Source organism: Myotis nattereri (assembly GCF_964212035.1).
Source record: "Myotis nattereri genome assembly, chromosome: 2".
NCBI classification, from domain to species: Eukaryota; Metazoa; Chordata; class Mammalia; order Chiroptera; family Vespertilionidae; genus Myotis; species Myotis nattereri.
In genome coordinates this window covers 194,041,847-194,056,541 of record NC_138076.1, presented here as the reverse complement: position 1 = coordinate 194,056,541, position 14,695 = coordinate 194,041,847, and the positions used below count along the sequence as shown (strand labels likewise).

The window sequence follows — 14,695 nt, the reverse complement described above, 5'->3', positions numbered from 1 at the left end:
CGATGTGGTCATAAAAGGGTGTAACAGAAACGTAATTTATTGATAATATATTAACAATAAACAGATAATTTGTAAAATATTCTTAGTTGATGGGTCATTCTGCTATAACCCTGCATCAATTGGCGCACCGTCTACCCACTTACACTCCAATTCAACTTGTGAACATTTGCTTTGAAACACATATTTCATGAATATTCACTTAAACACTTTGTTAGGCTCTTGCAAGCTCACATTTCTGCCATTTGTTTGTAATGTTTCTTGAGATATTCTATTGCTCCTCCCAATTCCATACATTATAGTTCTTGGAGCTCTAATATAATGATATACAACCCCAATAGAGAAAGATTTGCTCTAGAAAACATGCTTTATATAGGCATACTTATGCTTCTCTTCCTTCCAGGTTTTTAAAACGAAGTTTCTCTTTTTAAGTGGTAGTTTTCCATGAATGAATGAATAATAGAGTTTCAGAAACTTTGTAACACCATTTCTACAACACAATCCTTTCCGTTCTCATCAGGTAATAAGTACAATTTGGTTTATTCACATCAGAGCAGATTCTAGAGGGATATCTGTTTCTTTTTCTGCTAATTTTATGATCATATAGAAGCAACTCAGTCCAATATGACCAAAGTGGTGAGCTGTATCTTCATTTTAGTTACAAATCTGTTTTGCTAGAGGAAGGAAAACCATAAGTGGTAGCTGAGAATTGAAGAATAAGCAAGGAGAGATTCTCCCTGCAGGTGACCGAGGAAGCACAGCTCTGCTGACACCCTGATTTTGGACTTCTGGCCTCCAGACTAGGAGATGGTAAATTGCTGTTGCTGGCAGCAGGTCATGGTGGAAAATACAAAATAAGATTATTGAAATAGGTACAAATGTGTCAGCAATCCAATTTTGTAAATCCTTTTGTATTTTTTTAAACACAAAATTTGTAAAACCCACACCTAAGTTATACTAACATAAAAAGTTTGGAAATAAGGAACATTTTATACTGAAACTCTCAGTCAATATGATGGCATCTCTGCTACCAAAATAGAGCAATACCTATTAAAAATAGCCAGTTTGGCTCAGTAGATAGAGCGTGGGTTCTCAGTCTGAAGGGTTGCAGGTTTGATTTTGGTTAAGAGTATATACCTCAGCTGCAGGCTCAATCCCTCGCCCTAGTCAGGGCACATGCAAGAGGCAACCAATCAATGTGTCTCTCTCACACTGATGTGCTTTCTTTCTCTCTCTATCTCTCCTCCTGCATTGCACGCTCTCTAAAAAAAAAAAAAAAAAAAAAAAAAAAAAAAGAAAGAAAGAAAAATATCCTCAGGTGAGGATTAACAACAACAACAACAAAATAACCATCAAAAGCCTGGCTGGTGTTGCTCAGTGGTTGAGCATCAACCTATGAACTAGGAGGTTATGGTTTGATTCTTGATCAGGGCACATGCCCGAGATGTGGGCTCGGTACCTAGTAGAGGTGTGCAGGAGGCAGCTTATCAATGATTCTCACTCATCATTTGTTTCTGTCTCTCTTCCCCTCTCATTTATATAATTATTTATTAATATTGATTATTGCTGATTGATCATAATAAATAAATGACTGTAGCCCTGGCCAGTGTAGCTCAGTGGATGGAGTGTTGGCCCATGCACCAAAGGATCACCTCAGGTGAGGATTAACAAAAGAAAAAAAAAAGACTGTAGTCATTGTGATTCATCATTTAATAATTCATATAACTCATTCACTAAATAATTTCTCTCTTGTTCCTGGTCAAAAGCCATTTGCTGATAATACACATATTAAATATGTTTATATTTTATAATATACTAGTAGCCTGGTGCACAAAATTTGTGCACTTGGGAGGGGGGGTGTGTCCCTCAGTTATTAAACATTTTACGGCAAAACACTGACCACATTGGTGGTGGTCGTGGTCTTGTCAGAATGTGTTATATTATGCAGATGAAAATCTATTTAAACAGATTTGATGTAGATATTTTCAAAGATGGAAGAATTGTCCCTGTCAGCTATTTTAGTTGATTCATATCTTCAGTAATTGTCATCATTGCAAAGTTTTCAGTCCCCATATGGACTGCTGGATATAATAGGTCATGCGCTGTCCCTGTCCTTTGTAGCCTTTGTGACCTTAAGGACTCTAGTTTTCCATTTATATGTTTAAGTACCAACCTTACCGGCTTAAAAATGTCAGCTTTTATCACTGCTCTCTCTGTTCCGTATCCTTCCGTTGAAAAGTGGAGTTGGGTTGCAGCACAGGAGAGAAATTCAGAAGGGGAATATTGAAGTAATGACTACAGTAGGAGGAGAGGGAAACTGTTTCCCTGGCCACAGGCGCTGGCGCCCTGGACCACAGGGCTGGCAGCTTCTCCGGGTGGCTGCAGCCTGGGACCTCTGGCCGGTAGCTTGTCCATCTCCTGGGCTGCAGCCAGCCGCAGGCGCTGGCGCCAGGACCAAAGGTGGGCGGCTTCTTCTTCTGGGGGCTTCTTCTTCTGTGCTTCCAGGGAGGGTAGTCAGTTAAGTGTCATGCAAAAATAGTCATCACCAATTACAGAAGCTGCAGCTGGGGAAGCTGGCTGAGGCTGCTTCCCTGCCCAGCACCTGGCTTCTGTGATCACCCCTGCACTGGGCTTCTGCGGTCACCCATTGCAGAAGCTGGGTGCGGGGCAGGGAAGCCGTGGTGGGGGATGCTGGCAGCGGCTGCTTCCCTGACCCGCACCCAGCTTCTGAGGTCACGGATCACAGATCGCAGAAGCCAGGTGCGGGGCGGGGAAGCTGCGGCCGGGGACGCTGGCGGTGGATGCTTCCCTGACCCACACCCAGCTTCTGCGATCGCCCCCGCACCCCACCCGGCTTTGGCTTCTGCAGTCACAGATGGTAGAAACTGGGTGCGGGGCAGGGAAGCTGTGGCTGGGGCGCTGGCGGAGGCTGCTTCCTTGCCCACGCACCTGGCTTCTGTGATCGCCCCTGCACTGGGCTTCTGCGGTCACGGGGTGTGGGGCAGGGAAGCGGCAGCTGGGGACGCTGGCGGTGGACGCTTCCCTGACCCACACCCCAGGCTTCTCTGGTCACCCACTGGTGGCAGGGCAAAGGTGGCCTCCAGGACTGACCTTTGCCCTGCTCCCTGGCTCTTGCCTGCACCTGGGTTTCTGATCACTGTCTTCCAACCTTCCCCTTTCCCATTCCATCAATGCGAGTATGCAAATTAGCCGCCATCTTGGCTGGCAGTTAATTTGCATATCACCCTGATTAGCCAATGGGAAGGGTAGGGGTCGTACGCTGATTACCATGTTTCTCTTTTATTAGATAGGATGTGTATAATTTTTAAACATTCTTTAATAAATCTATATAACTGTGAAATGGAGAATGCACAGGAAATTGACCAATGGATATAAATAATAAAAAGTCCCTTTGAAAACAAGGATATTTCCTAACATGTGGAAAGTCATGAGTCATTGCATGAGGGGATTACCAAGATACATATATAGAGAGAAATAACTAATGCCTCCTGACACTTATGAATTTAAATCAAGTGAGTCCAGTTTGATCTTATGCTTAAATATTTTTAATGAAGTGCCAGAAGCCGGTCCTTCCTTGCTGCTTGACACAGTCGCTACAGGGACGAAATATCTGCACAGCATATGTTTCAAGGGACCTGGTGTATACGGCATACTGTTCTTAATATGTTTGCTCCCCTTCTTGGTGCTATTTGTTTTAACCAAGGCCACCTCTCCGAGAAAGCTTCTTTCCCCAGGTAGGGATTTTTCCCTGAAGTTAGGGAGCGAATAAAACCCCTTAACTAAGTGTCAGGCGGGTAGTTAATCACTTTAACTATGAACAATCATGCTTAAGCTACATAATCTTTACTCCCTGGAATGGAGATAAGAAACGCCCTAACCCTTGGAATAGAAATCGATAGGATTAAAATCAACTGGTATAAATACAGATGTAACAAGACAATAAAACACAGAACCTGGTTGAAGATCCTGGCTAGAGAACCTGGCTAGGCTGCTCATCAACTGAACGCTGTCTCCGTGTCATTCTTTCTTTGCCGACTCCGTCCACACCTTTGGGAGCCCCAGGACCTGCTGGGGTTGAACCCCAACAATGAAGGAGATGAAACATTACTGTATCTATTAACCTTCCAGAAAGCATATTCTAGTGTCTAGCTGAAATTGCTTCTTCTGGCATTCAAATTCATTTCTCCTAATATATGCTACAATATGAAACAAGAATCCCAAATAATTCAGAAAAAGAGCTGAACTACTTTCTGAGTCTTCAGTCTTTAGAAGCTATGTTATGATGTAAGGAATTGAGCTGAGTTTCAAAGTAGTCAAAATACATGAGGCTGTTCAACTGAGGTGGAGCTATAAAATAGCCTAATACTTAACATTTTGATAAAAGGAATATAAATCTATAAATCTAGATTGTTTATTGTATTTATTTTTAATTAAAATTTTTAGGGTGACATTGGTTAATAAAATTATATAGGTTTTGAGCATACAATTCTTTGACACATTATCTGCATATTAATTGTGTATCTACCATGTAAAATCAGATCATCTTCCATCACCATATCTTTGATTCCCTTTAACACTTACCCTTTGTTTGCTGTTGTCTGTCTGAGAGTTTTCCTTTATTTGCTTTCCTCGTTTGTTCATTTGCTGCTTTCAGTTTTATTTTCCACATGTGGGTGAAATCATATGGTTCTTGACTTTTTCTGTCTGACTTATTTCACTTCACATGGTATTCTCAAGATCAATCCATATCGTTGCAGTAAATAGCATATTTTTTAAAAATATGTTTTTATTGATTTTTTAAAGAGAGGAAGGGAGAGGGATAGAGAGAGAGAAACACTGATGAGAAAGAAACATCATTGATCAGCTGCCTCCTGCACGCCCCCGACAGGGGACCGAACCCTGACCGGGAATCGAACCGGTAGCCTCTTGGTTCCTGGGACAATGCTCAACCGCTGAGCTACACCAGCCAGGCTATTTTATCTTTTCTTATGGCTGAGTAGTATTCCATTGTATATATGTACCACATCTTTTTCCAATCATCTATTGAGTGACACTTTGGTTGTTTCCATGTCTTGGCCATTGTGGATAATGCTGCAATAAGCATAGGGGTACATATAACTTTGTGAATAAATGTTTTCAAAAAACTTAAGTAGGTACCCAGAAAAGGGTGCTGGGTCATAAGATTCCTCTATTCTTAATTTTTGAGGAACCTCCAAAATTGTTTTCCATAGTGGCTGTACCAATTTATAATCCCACCAGCAGTGAATGAGGGTTGATTTTTCTCCACAATCTTTTCAACACTTGTTATTACTTGTCTTGTTGATAATAGCCATTCAAATAGGTGTGAGGTGGCATCTCATTGTAGTTTTCATTTGCATTTCCCTAGTAGCTAGTGAAGTTGAGCATCTTTTCATATACCTGTTGACCATTAGTATGTCTTATTGGGAGAAGTGTCTTTCCAGGTCCTCTGCTCAATTTGTAATTGGATTGTTTGTTCGGGTTTGAGTTGTATGAATTCTTTTTGTATTTTGGAAATTAATCCCCTGAGGGAGCTGTTCAAGAGCTTCAAATGAAGAATAAGAAAAAAATGTAAGAGATACAAAGAAACTCACATGGCTACATTATACATACTGACACTGTGTGCCCAGCTTTTTGCTAAGTGCTGTAAAGAAATCTCTCTCCTTTTCAGTTAACAATTGTGTGGTAGGAAAGACCCAAAGTGAGATTGGGAATGTAAAGGCGGGCTCCACAAGTCAGGGAAACACTGAGGGATGAGTAAGGCCCGGAAGAAGGCAGAGAAATTTTATCCAACAAAAAGATTTCAAACAATATTTTTGAAGCCACTCGGATTTCCCCAAGGTCAGCCTACTTCTGTTGATACTTGCCATTTCATCATTTCCGCATTTTGTTGCTGCCCAGAGTAAGGAGACTGACTTGTCCAATAAACTTCCTTGTCCGTCTTATGCAAGAAAGGAAATTGTGACTTGAACACACAGCCACCAAACAAATTAACATTCTTATGTCTTGGGGTTGAACTTCCTAAAATACAGATAAAGTGTTCATCCTTCAAGATTCCTTTTCCTTGAAAGTAACCAACAAAATACTCTTGGACTCAGAAACTGAGGAGCGAGAGAGTGAGAGAGAGAGGAAGAGGGGGAGAGAAAAAGTGAAAGAGAAAAAAATGAATTCATCCAAATCACCAGCATCACAGAGCACAGGTAAAATTTGCAATTCTCCGTTTTCTTTCACAGATATGTCTTTTTGGAAGAGGTGGTAAATATGTTGAAGGACAGGACTGTAGAAAAGGCTACAGTAAAGCAAAAGAAGAGAGACAGAGAATGAAACAGAGGAAACATGAAAGAATGGTCAGAAGAGTACATGTTATACTGGGAAGGTCACTGGACTTGAGTTCAGGGCGGGCTACCAGCCTGCGATTTCTGCCCTCTCAGTATTCACGGTGTCCCATTGGGTAAGGCACTTCACTTCTCTGGAACTCACTTTCCTTGTGTGTAATATGTTGTTTGGGAAGGGCAGGGAGAGGAACTACTAGATGACTTTGATGTTTTATATGATTGCTTTACAAAGGACTTGGAAAGTGAGGCACTGGGAAGAGGAGAGCAGGAGAGAGACAAGAAAAACAGAGGGTGAGAGGATGAGGGAGAAAGGAAGTAGATAGAGAATGAAAGGGGAAAACTGTGAGTGGCTTAGGAAAGGAAAAATGGCACATCTGTCCAACTTCATGAATCCGTCTTAAAATTAGTAATGGATTATGCTAGTGGTTCTAAAAGTGTGGTCCCCAAACCACCACCAGCAGCAGCAGCAGCTCCTGGGAAACTTGTTGGCTCCATACCATCTCTAACTGAAGTCTTAACTCTGGGGGTTAACCTGTGTTGGAACCCTGTAATCTGTGTTTTAACACACCCTCCAAATGATTTTTACATATACTGAAGTTTGAGAAGAGCTCAATATAGGCACTGCACGTGGAAGGAAATATGTATGGTTGAATAAGAATGTATTATGCCTCTGGCTTAGGGAAGATGGGCCATATTTGTGTCTTTCTACAGAGAGAGGATGCGTCTCTTCCCAAGTGTTCTTATGGACTGTTGCTGGGATCTCCATCCAACTACTCAGTGCCTGTTTTATCACTCGATGTGTCTGTGAGTGCTCAAGTTCAAATGCAGTCTTCCTGGGGAATATTAGGAGTAAATTCTTCCTTGCTGCCTGTGGGTTCTCTTCTCCCATTAAGAGTATTTATATACTACCTTTCCCCTCTATTTATTTCCAGGTCATTCCTCAAACCAGAAGCACCAGCTAGTATAGAACTGTTACCAAATTTCAGTGACCTTGGATGCATTTTCAATGATAGAAATTTTTCATCTCCTTGGTAGACCTGAGTGCTTTCCTTTGTACGTCTGTCATTCACTAGTAGAACCCCTTCTCTAAGATACAAGCCTGAGACATGACAAATGAGTTTTTGGAAGGAAGGGTAAAGAGGGTTAGACTTGGCATGAGAGAGAATGTTAACATATTTGTCTTCTCTTGGCCTATGGGCCTGAACAAAAGTACATTTATTTTTATAAATTACCAAAACCATAACATGTAATAAATTCCCTCTTTTTAAAGTAAATCTCAGTGCCTCTCCATGCAGAAGGAAAAGTAGATAGTAAGAAAATATGGTAATTGTTCGCAATTCTGTTATAAATACAAAAATAATAAAATTTATTTTATCAAAAGAGTAATAAACATTAACTGTGCCCCTGTCCTTACAGTGACATATCACATCTTTCAACTCTGTGATGAGAAAAAGAACCAGCCATATGAGTTCATAGAATTCAACTGCTACAATGATGGATCAGGTATAATATTCCTCAAATTTGAACATAAAATTTACATATCAATATTTGTTGGCCTCTAAATTGATTTTTGGATAAATAACGTAGTTTGAGTAGGTCCTGTTTTTCAAAAACAAAATGTAAAATCTTGCCTGTACTGTAATAGAAGGATAAGGAATGGTTAAGAAGACAGGAAATCTTGGGGACATTAGAGCAAACTTTTAGAATAAATTTGAAGTATATATCTGAACCCTAAATCTAGAGGTGAACAGTGTTATCCCCAGGAGTGCATTATTATTATTATTATTATTATTCACCTGCTTCCAAATGAAGTAAAGAAAAAAATGTATAGCATAGAGAATTTTGAAACAGCTCAGAAATATACTTTGTACGCTCTTCCACATAATTTCCAAGTCTTAGAAAAATGCCATATGACACTAGAAAATGACTTCTTTCTTTGGGTTATAATTTCCTCACTATTAAATTAAGAGAGATTGGACTATTTAATTTTTAATAAATTTGAAGACTTCAATTCTATAATTGTAAGAACCAGTTTGGAGATTTTGTTGAGTGTACATTATTTGGGCAACATGAGAGATGGTTGTTTCGAGGTCAGTCCGATAAAATGCATCACAACTTTCTCTGACCTTGGCAAGTCTAAGAACAGCTAACAGGGCCCTATATCAATAGATAGCTAAGATAGATAGTATATATGGTTTATCTAGAAAATAAGGATCGTGTCTCAAAAGACAAGGATATTTATGGTTGTTTGTGTTTATTGACATAGGCATTATTAAAGTCTTAGGTAGTAAGAAGGGGGGGAGGGGTAGGTTGTGACCAGAGGTTCCAAGGCCTCTAACTATAAATGATAGACTTCATAGGGCCTGATGAAACTTTCTGTTTTCTTAATTGGTTCATATAGGACATTCATGGAAACTTCTCTCCTCCTAGGTTCAGTCAAGAATTGCTGTCCATTGGGCTGGGTACATTTTCAATCTAGCTGCTACTTTTTTTCTACTAACACCAGAAGCTGGCCAGAAAGTATGAAAAGCTGCTCCAGCATGGGAGCTCATCTGGTGGTTATCAACTCAGAGGAGGAACAGGTAGTTCAAGTACAGACTCCCCGAGTGTCAGTATAGCATTCCCCACATGATCTATCCCTTTTTCCATACATGTGTATGGTGTATGGACAACAATTAACATTTTTAAATGAACATACTAAAATGCATGCTTTTCTTACTATTTCTGTAAGTCAATGCCTAATCTAATTTATTTTCATTTCTAGGAAAACCTAAAGTAAATAAGAAATTTCCATGTTCAGTTCCTTAGCAAGGCAGAAAAAAAAAGGAGTGGGGTCCCTTTTAGAATGACCATTACATTTATGAATCTATTTCAATGAGACAAAGCAAATAGAATCCATTACCATTAAGTTGTGATTAATAATGCTTTGTGTTAATCTCTGTTGTAGATTTGGCTGCAAATCACAGTAGATAAAGTTTGAATTCTTGAGAACCTCCTTTGTTGAAGATTCTTTTTTGTTGGTTTAGTTGTATAATATGTATATTTTTACCACAATTTTAAAAAATCAGAAGATAATCCTCTATGATCTCAACATAGGTTGTCCCCCAAAGATGTATACACACTTTGAATAATTATATAGGCAGTGTTTATTAAAATACATTTCATGTTCAAAAGGTAATAGAAATTATCTGTTAGAGTGCGTGTACATTTGGGATTACATCCTGTGTTTCAGGGCCATGTGTCTATCATCTTTATTCTAGGTCCTACTTTATCTCTTTAAATAACAATTACCTTCAACATTTGTTTAGAATTGAAATAATTGATCTCCTTTTTTTTTGACTGTGTATCTTCCATAGAAATTCCTTTTCCATGCAAAACCTAAAGGTAAAGAGTTTTATATTGGACTAACGGATCAGGTGGTTGACGGTCAGTGGAAATGGGTAGATGGCACACCTTTCACGGAGTCACTGAGGTAATTAACTTCTTTCTTGTAGGAGAATTTAACACGACCCTAAATCCTAGTTAGCCCATTTTGGAGGCGAGTTCTCAGAACCTCCTTCTGTTCCACGAAGTATATTCAGGGCCATCCTATTGCTCTGGTTTCCTAAGACTATCTCAAATATAAAGGTGAGTAGATAAACATGAAGAAGTGAGCAGCCCTGGCCTGTGTGGCTCCGTTGATTGAGTGAAGCCCCGTGCACCACTGGGTCACTAATTCAATTCGCAGTCAGGGCACATGCCCAGTTGTGGGCTCAATCCTCAGTAGGGGGCGTGCAGGAGGAAGCTGATCCAATGGACCTCTCCCTCCTTCTTCTCTCTCTAAAATCAATAAAATAAATGAATAAATAAAAAGAATGAAAGAAAAAAAAGAGGAGTAGAATTACATACTAACACTTTGGAAATACATCAGCGACAAAGTGTGGAATTCATAGTTTTATGCTCCTAAACTGTAATAAATGAGACAAAAATAGTAATTTGAAAAAGACAGAAGATTCTTATGGAGTGAACATCCTTTTCTCCTTCATAATGGCTTTACAGAAGTAGAGCACAGCATTTGGAGTTTTCAAAGTTTTCATCTTTATCTCATTTAACCTAAGTTATGTCTTTCTGAGATACATCGATATTATGCCTTTCACTTAGCATTTGAGGGAACTAAGATTGGAGGGGCTTCAGTCAGTTCTGAGAGTATAGCCCACATGTTCTGGTACTTTTAAAAAGTTGCTTCACTGCCCTAACCGGTTTGGCTCAGTGGACAGAGCGTCAGCCTGCAGACTCAAGGATCCCAGGTTCGATTCTGGTCAAGGGCATGTACCTTGGTGGTGGGCACATACCCAGTAGGGAGTGTGCAGGAGGCAGCTGATTGATGTTTCTCTCTCATCGATGTTTCTAACTCTCTATCTCTCTCCCTTCCTCTCTGTAAAAAACCAGTAAAATATATTTTTTTAAAAAATTGCTTCACTACTACACTGTAACACCATTGAAGTATGCACCTAAATTAATACAAATTTTGTGTAGACTAAAGGGAATCAAATGGGAGATGACATATGAGTGCAAAGAAAATAAATTCACCAGGACATCAGTTATTCCTATAACCTGTCATCCCAGGTCTAGTCTGTGAGGGAGCATGACAGAATGGAAAGAAGGCAGAAAGCTCCAGTTCAACTTCACTACTGACAAACTCTATGACTTAGACAAATGGGTTAGCTTTTCTGAAATCCCTTTTCTTCATCAGTAAAATAGAGATTATAATTTCTACCTCACAAAATTGTTGTGAAGTTAAATAACACAAATGTAGCTTATCTTCTATAGTAGGTCACGTTATCTCTTGTTACTGGGATTTAAAATCTCCCATGGCATTTTTTGTGTTTTGTGTGTGTGTATGTTTTTCAGCTTCTGGGATGCAGGGGAGCCCAACAACTTACTTACAGTAGAGGACTGCGTCAGCATAAGAGACTCTAAAAATCCTCGGCAAAATTGGAATGATAGGGCCTGTTTCTTAAATGTGTTTTGGATTTGTGAAATGCCAGATAAAAATATTTTGAACAAAGAGAAGTCTTCAAGAACAGAAGGCACACCTTTAATGTATTCGTGAGGAGGACCAAGAACATGAACACAGCCAGAACTCCACAACACGAGAAACGTGTGCACTGTACAGAAGGTCTCCACAAGCGTTTGCTGATTTGATGTGAATAAAAATAAATATTTTTGAATGTTATAATTCATGATACTGACTGAAGCGCATTTTTCTCTATATGAGTCTCTCAGGTCTTTTCAGAATTTACCAAGCAATTCTCTAGGAAATACTGTAAGTAGAAAAGCATGTCCCTTTTGGTACATCAGCTTCATATGTGAGAAATTATAGGAGGATACAGGGACAAAGCCCTGGCCGCTGTGACTCGGGTGGTTGGAGTGTTGTTCCATGCACGGAAGAGTCCCAGTCCGGTTCCTGGTCAGGGCACATGCCTGGATTGTGGGCTCAGTCCCCAGTGGAGGGTGCAGGAGGCAGCCGATTGATGTCTCTCTCATTGATGTTTCTCCCTCTTTCTCTCTTTCAAATCAATAAAAACATATTTAGAAAAAAATAAATAAAAGTGAAAAAAATCACATATCCTTGGGTGAGGATTAAGAAGATTTCTTTGGAACACTATGTGTCTGTCCATATCTATATATCTGTCTATGTCTACGTCTATGTCTATGTCTATCTCTATATCCTTATATATCTATCTACATCTATATCTATGTCTCCCCTTATTCATGGTTTTGCTTTGAATGTTTTCAATTACCTACAGTCAACTGTTGTCCAAAAATATTAAACGGAAAATTCTACAACAATTCATACGTTTTATTTTTTTTGAAGTCCCATTTTTAAGTCTTATTTTTAAAAAGTGAGTAACCCATTCACATGATTCAAAATCTAAATGTAAAAGAGCATATAAAGTAAAAAGTCCCCCTCTTTCCTCTACTCCCCATTCTTCGTCCACAGTCCCCAGCCACCCAGTTCCCTTCATGGAGGCAATTAATGTCCCTACTTTCTTACCTATGTCTGTACTGTCATGCTTTAAAAAGAATATATCCAAGAGCTAAATTCCAAGGAGGTGGAAGAGGTATAAGGTATAAATGGTGATGGGGAAAAGAAGAAAAAGAAAATAGCCGGTGTTTGGTGAGGATGTAGGGAAACAATTCATAAGTTTTAAATTGCTCACTGTTCTGAGCAGCATAATAACAATCTTGTGCCACCCCACTCTGCTCAGGACCTAAATCACCCCTTTGTCCAGAGTCCGGTCTCCGCACTGGATTCCCTACCTGCCCATTAGTCACTGTCTCATGATCAAATCAGCTGTTGTGGTATCGAAGTGCTTGTGTTCAAATAACCTTAATTTTACTTAATAATGGCCTCAAAGGGCAAGGTGGCAGTTCAAATATGGGAATAGAAGCTGTAAAATGTTTCTTTAAGTAAAAAGGAAGAGTGTATAAGTAAAAACATAATGCATTCATGCACACACACACACACACACACACACACTCAGAAAAGAATCGTACAGCAAAATTTACCAAATCATACAGCAGATGATACTTTTAAAATAGTACATTCAACTTTACTTTAATTTAACAAATAACAAATTGAAGTGAAATTAGAGAATTCTGAAACTTCAAGAATATTTTAGGCATTATAAGTTAGCACAAGAATTATTTCCTGAAGATGCCTCTGAAGTAAATAAAAATTATGAAGAAGCATAAAAAATATTCTTCTTGCTCTTCTATTTTCTCTTTTTCCCAATCCCATTTTTCCTTCTTAACGATGCAGTGCTATAGTCATTCATCAGGTGGTGCAGAGCAAGGTAGCTTTTACATATGCATACATGTATGTATAGGAGTGAGGTTGGGGGAAAGGGTGCATACTAGTACTACCCCCACAGGGTGTAGAACCTGACTAAGTGCATCGGTGTAAGGGGAAGGGTGGGGGCAGGAAAGGTAGTAAGGGTGTGGGTGGACCTATTGGATTCCAGAGGCCATCTGGGAAAGTGATAGGTTGGTCAGAATGTGGAAGCCTGAGCTAATTTGAGTATCATGGGTGTCTGAGCCCAAGTAGGAGGACCAACTGGAGGAGTCACAGGGCACACTGAGGGGTGAGGAACATCACACAGTCAGGCCCTAGCAGGTTGGCTTACAGGTCTTGCAATTAAGTTTTGTCCATAAAACTTGCACATTTGATCATTTATTCCTGGATATCTTATAGTTATACGAGAGGCCTGGTGCATGAAATTAGTGCATGAGGAGGCGGGTTCCCCCTCAGCCCAGCCTGCACCCTCTCCAATCCAGGACCCCCTGGGGGATGTCTGAGTGTCGGTTCTGGTCCAATCCTGGGGATTAGGCCTAAACCGGCAGTCAGACATCCCTCTCACAATCCGGGACCACTGGCTTCTAACTGCTCACCTGCCTGCCTGCCTGTTGCCCCTAGCCGCCTCTGCCTGCCAGTCTGATTGCCCCTAACTGCCCCCCCTGCTGACCTGGTGGCCCCCAATTGACCACCCCTGTTGGCGTGGTCACCCCTAACTGTGCCACTGCCGGCCTGGTCACCCCACACAGCCTGCTGTTCAGTTGTCCATTTGGTTGTTTTGGTCGTGACAGCCCCTTGCTTTTTATATATTAGGATTGCTGCTGCAAGTGTAATGTTTTACATAAAAATACATTTTCTATATTTTGCAGGTACTATATAGTAATGTTGTTGATCTTTATATATTGATCATTTATTCTGAAACTTTGCTAAACTCCGCTATTATTTTTTAACACTTTAGCTATAGATTCCCTTATATTTTCTATGTAGCTAATTATATCATCTATATACTTAGCTATCCAGGACTGTAGTCACTGAACATTGAGCACTAGTCCTAGTTGAGATATACTGGGAAGTGTAAAATATACACCAGATTTTGGATGACTAAATTGGAAAGAAATGTAAAATATATCACTAATAATTTAATATTTATTACATGCTAAAATGATAATATTTTGGATATAATGGTTTAAATAAATAAATTATTTGAATACTTTTTTGATGTGGTTATTGAAAAATTTAAGCATATGTAACACATTTTTGGCTTGCTTTATACTCCTTTAAACAGTCTGGTCTGCAAATAACTTTCTGCCAGTCACATATTTTCATGGGGAAAATAATCCTCCTGGAATCCTGATCTAGGATTGCTCTCAGATATGTCCCACAACCATTATTATTTTTTATTTTTAAATAAATCTTTATTGTTGAAAGTATTACATATGTCCCTTTTCCCCCGCATTGCCCTCTCCCACCCCACTCCCCATCAAGC

General features: G+C 39.7%; 1 protein-coding gene across 1 annotated transcript; it reads left to right on the top strand.

Moving 5' to 3' along the window:
• Positions 1-6,044: 6,044 nt before the first annotated feature.
• Positions 6,045-11,600, top strand: LOC308513278 (C-type lectin domain family 4 member E-like). Its single transcript, XM_081083179.1, has 6 exons — positions 6,045-6,236; positions 7,083-7,175; positions 7,788-7,874; positions 8,802-8,953; positions 9,728-9,843; positions 11,262-11,600. Exons 1-6 carry the CDS (start codon positions 6,200-6,202, stop codon positions 11,461-11,463), a joined length of 687 nt encoding a protein of 228 aa, XP_080939305.1. The 5' UTR covers positions 6,045-6,199; the 3' UTR covers positions 11,464-11,600.
• Positions 11,601-14,695: the final 3,095 nt, after the last annotated feature.

Bases quoted from the DNA above. Each gene is read 5' to 3' on its own strand.
- LOC308513278 (XM_081083179.1), top strand. From the start codon at position 6,200: ATGAATTCATCCAAATCACCAGCATCACAGAGCACAG. The intron at 6,237-7,082 runs GTAAAATTTGCA...GTCTTTCTACAG, and splicing joins ACCAGCATCACAGAGCACAG to AGAGAGGATGCGTCTCTTCC. The intron at 7,875-8,801 runs GTATAATATTCC...CTCTCCTCCTAG, and splicing joins CTGCTACAATGATGGATCAG to GTTCAGTCAAGAATTGCTGT.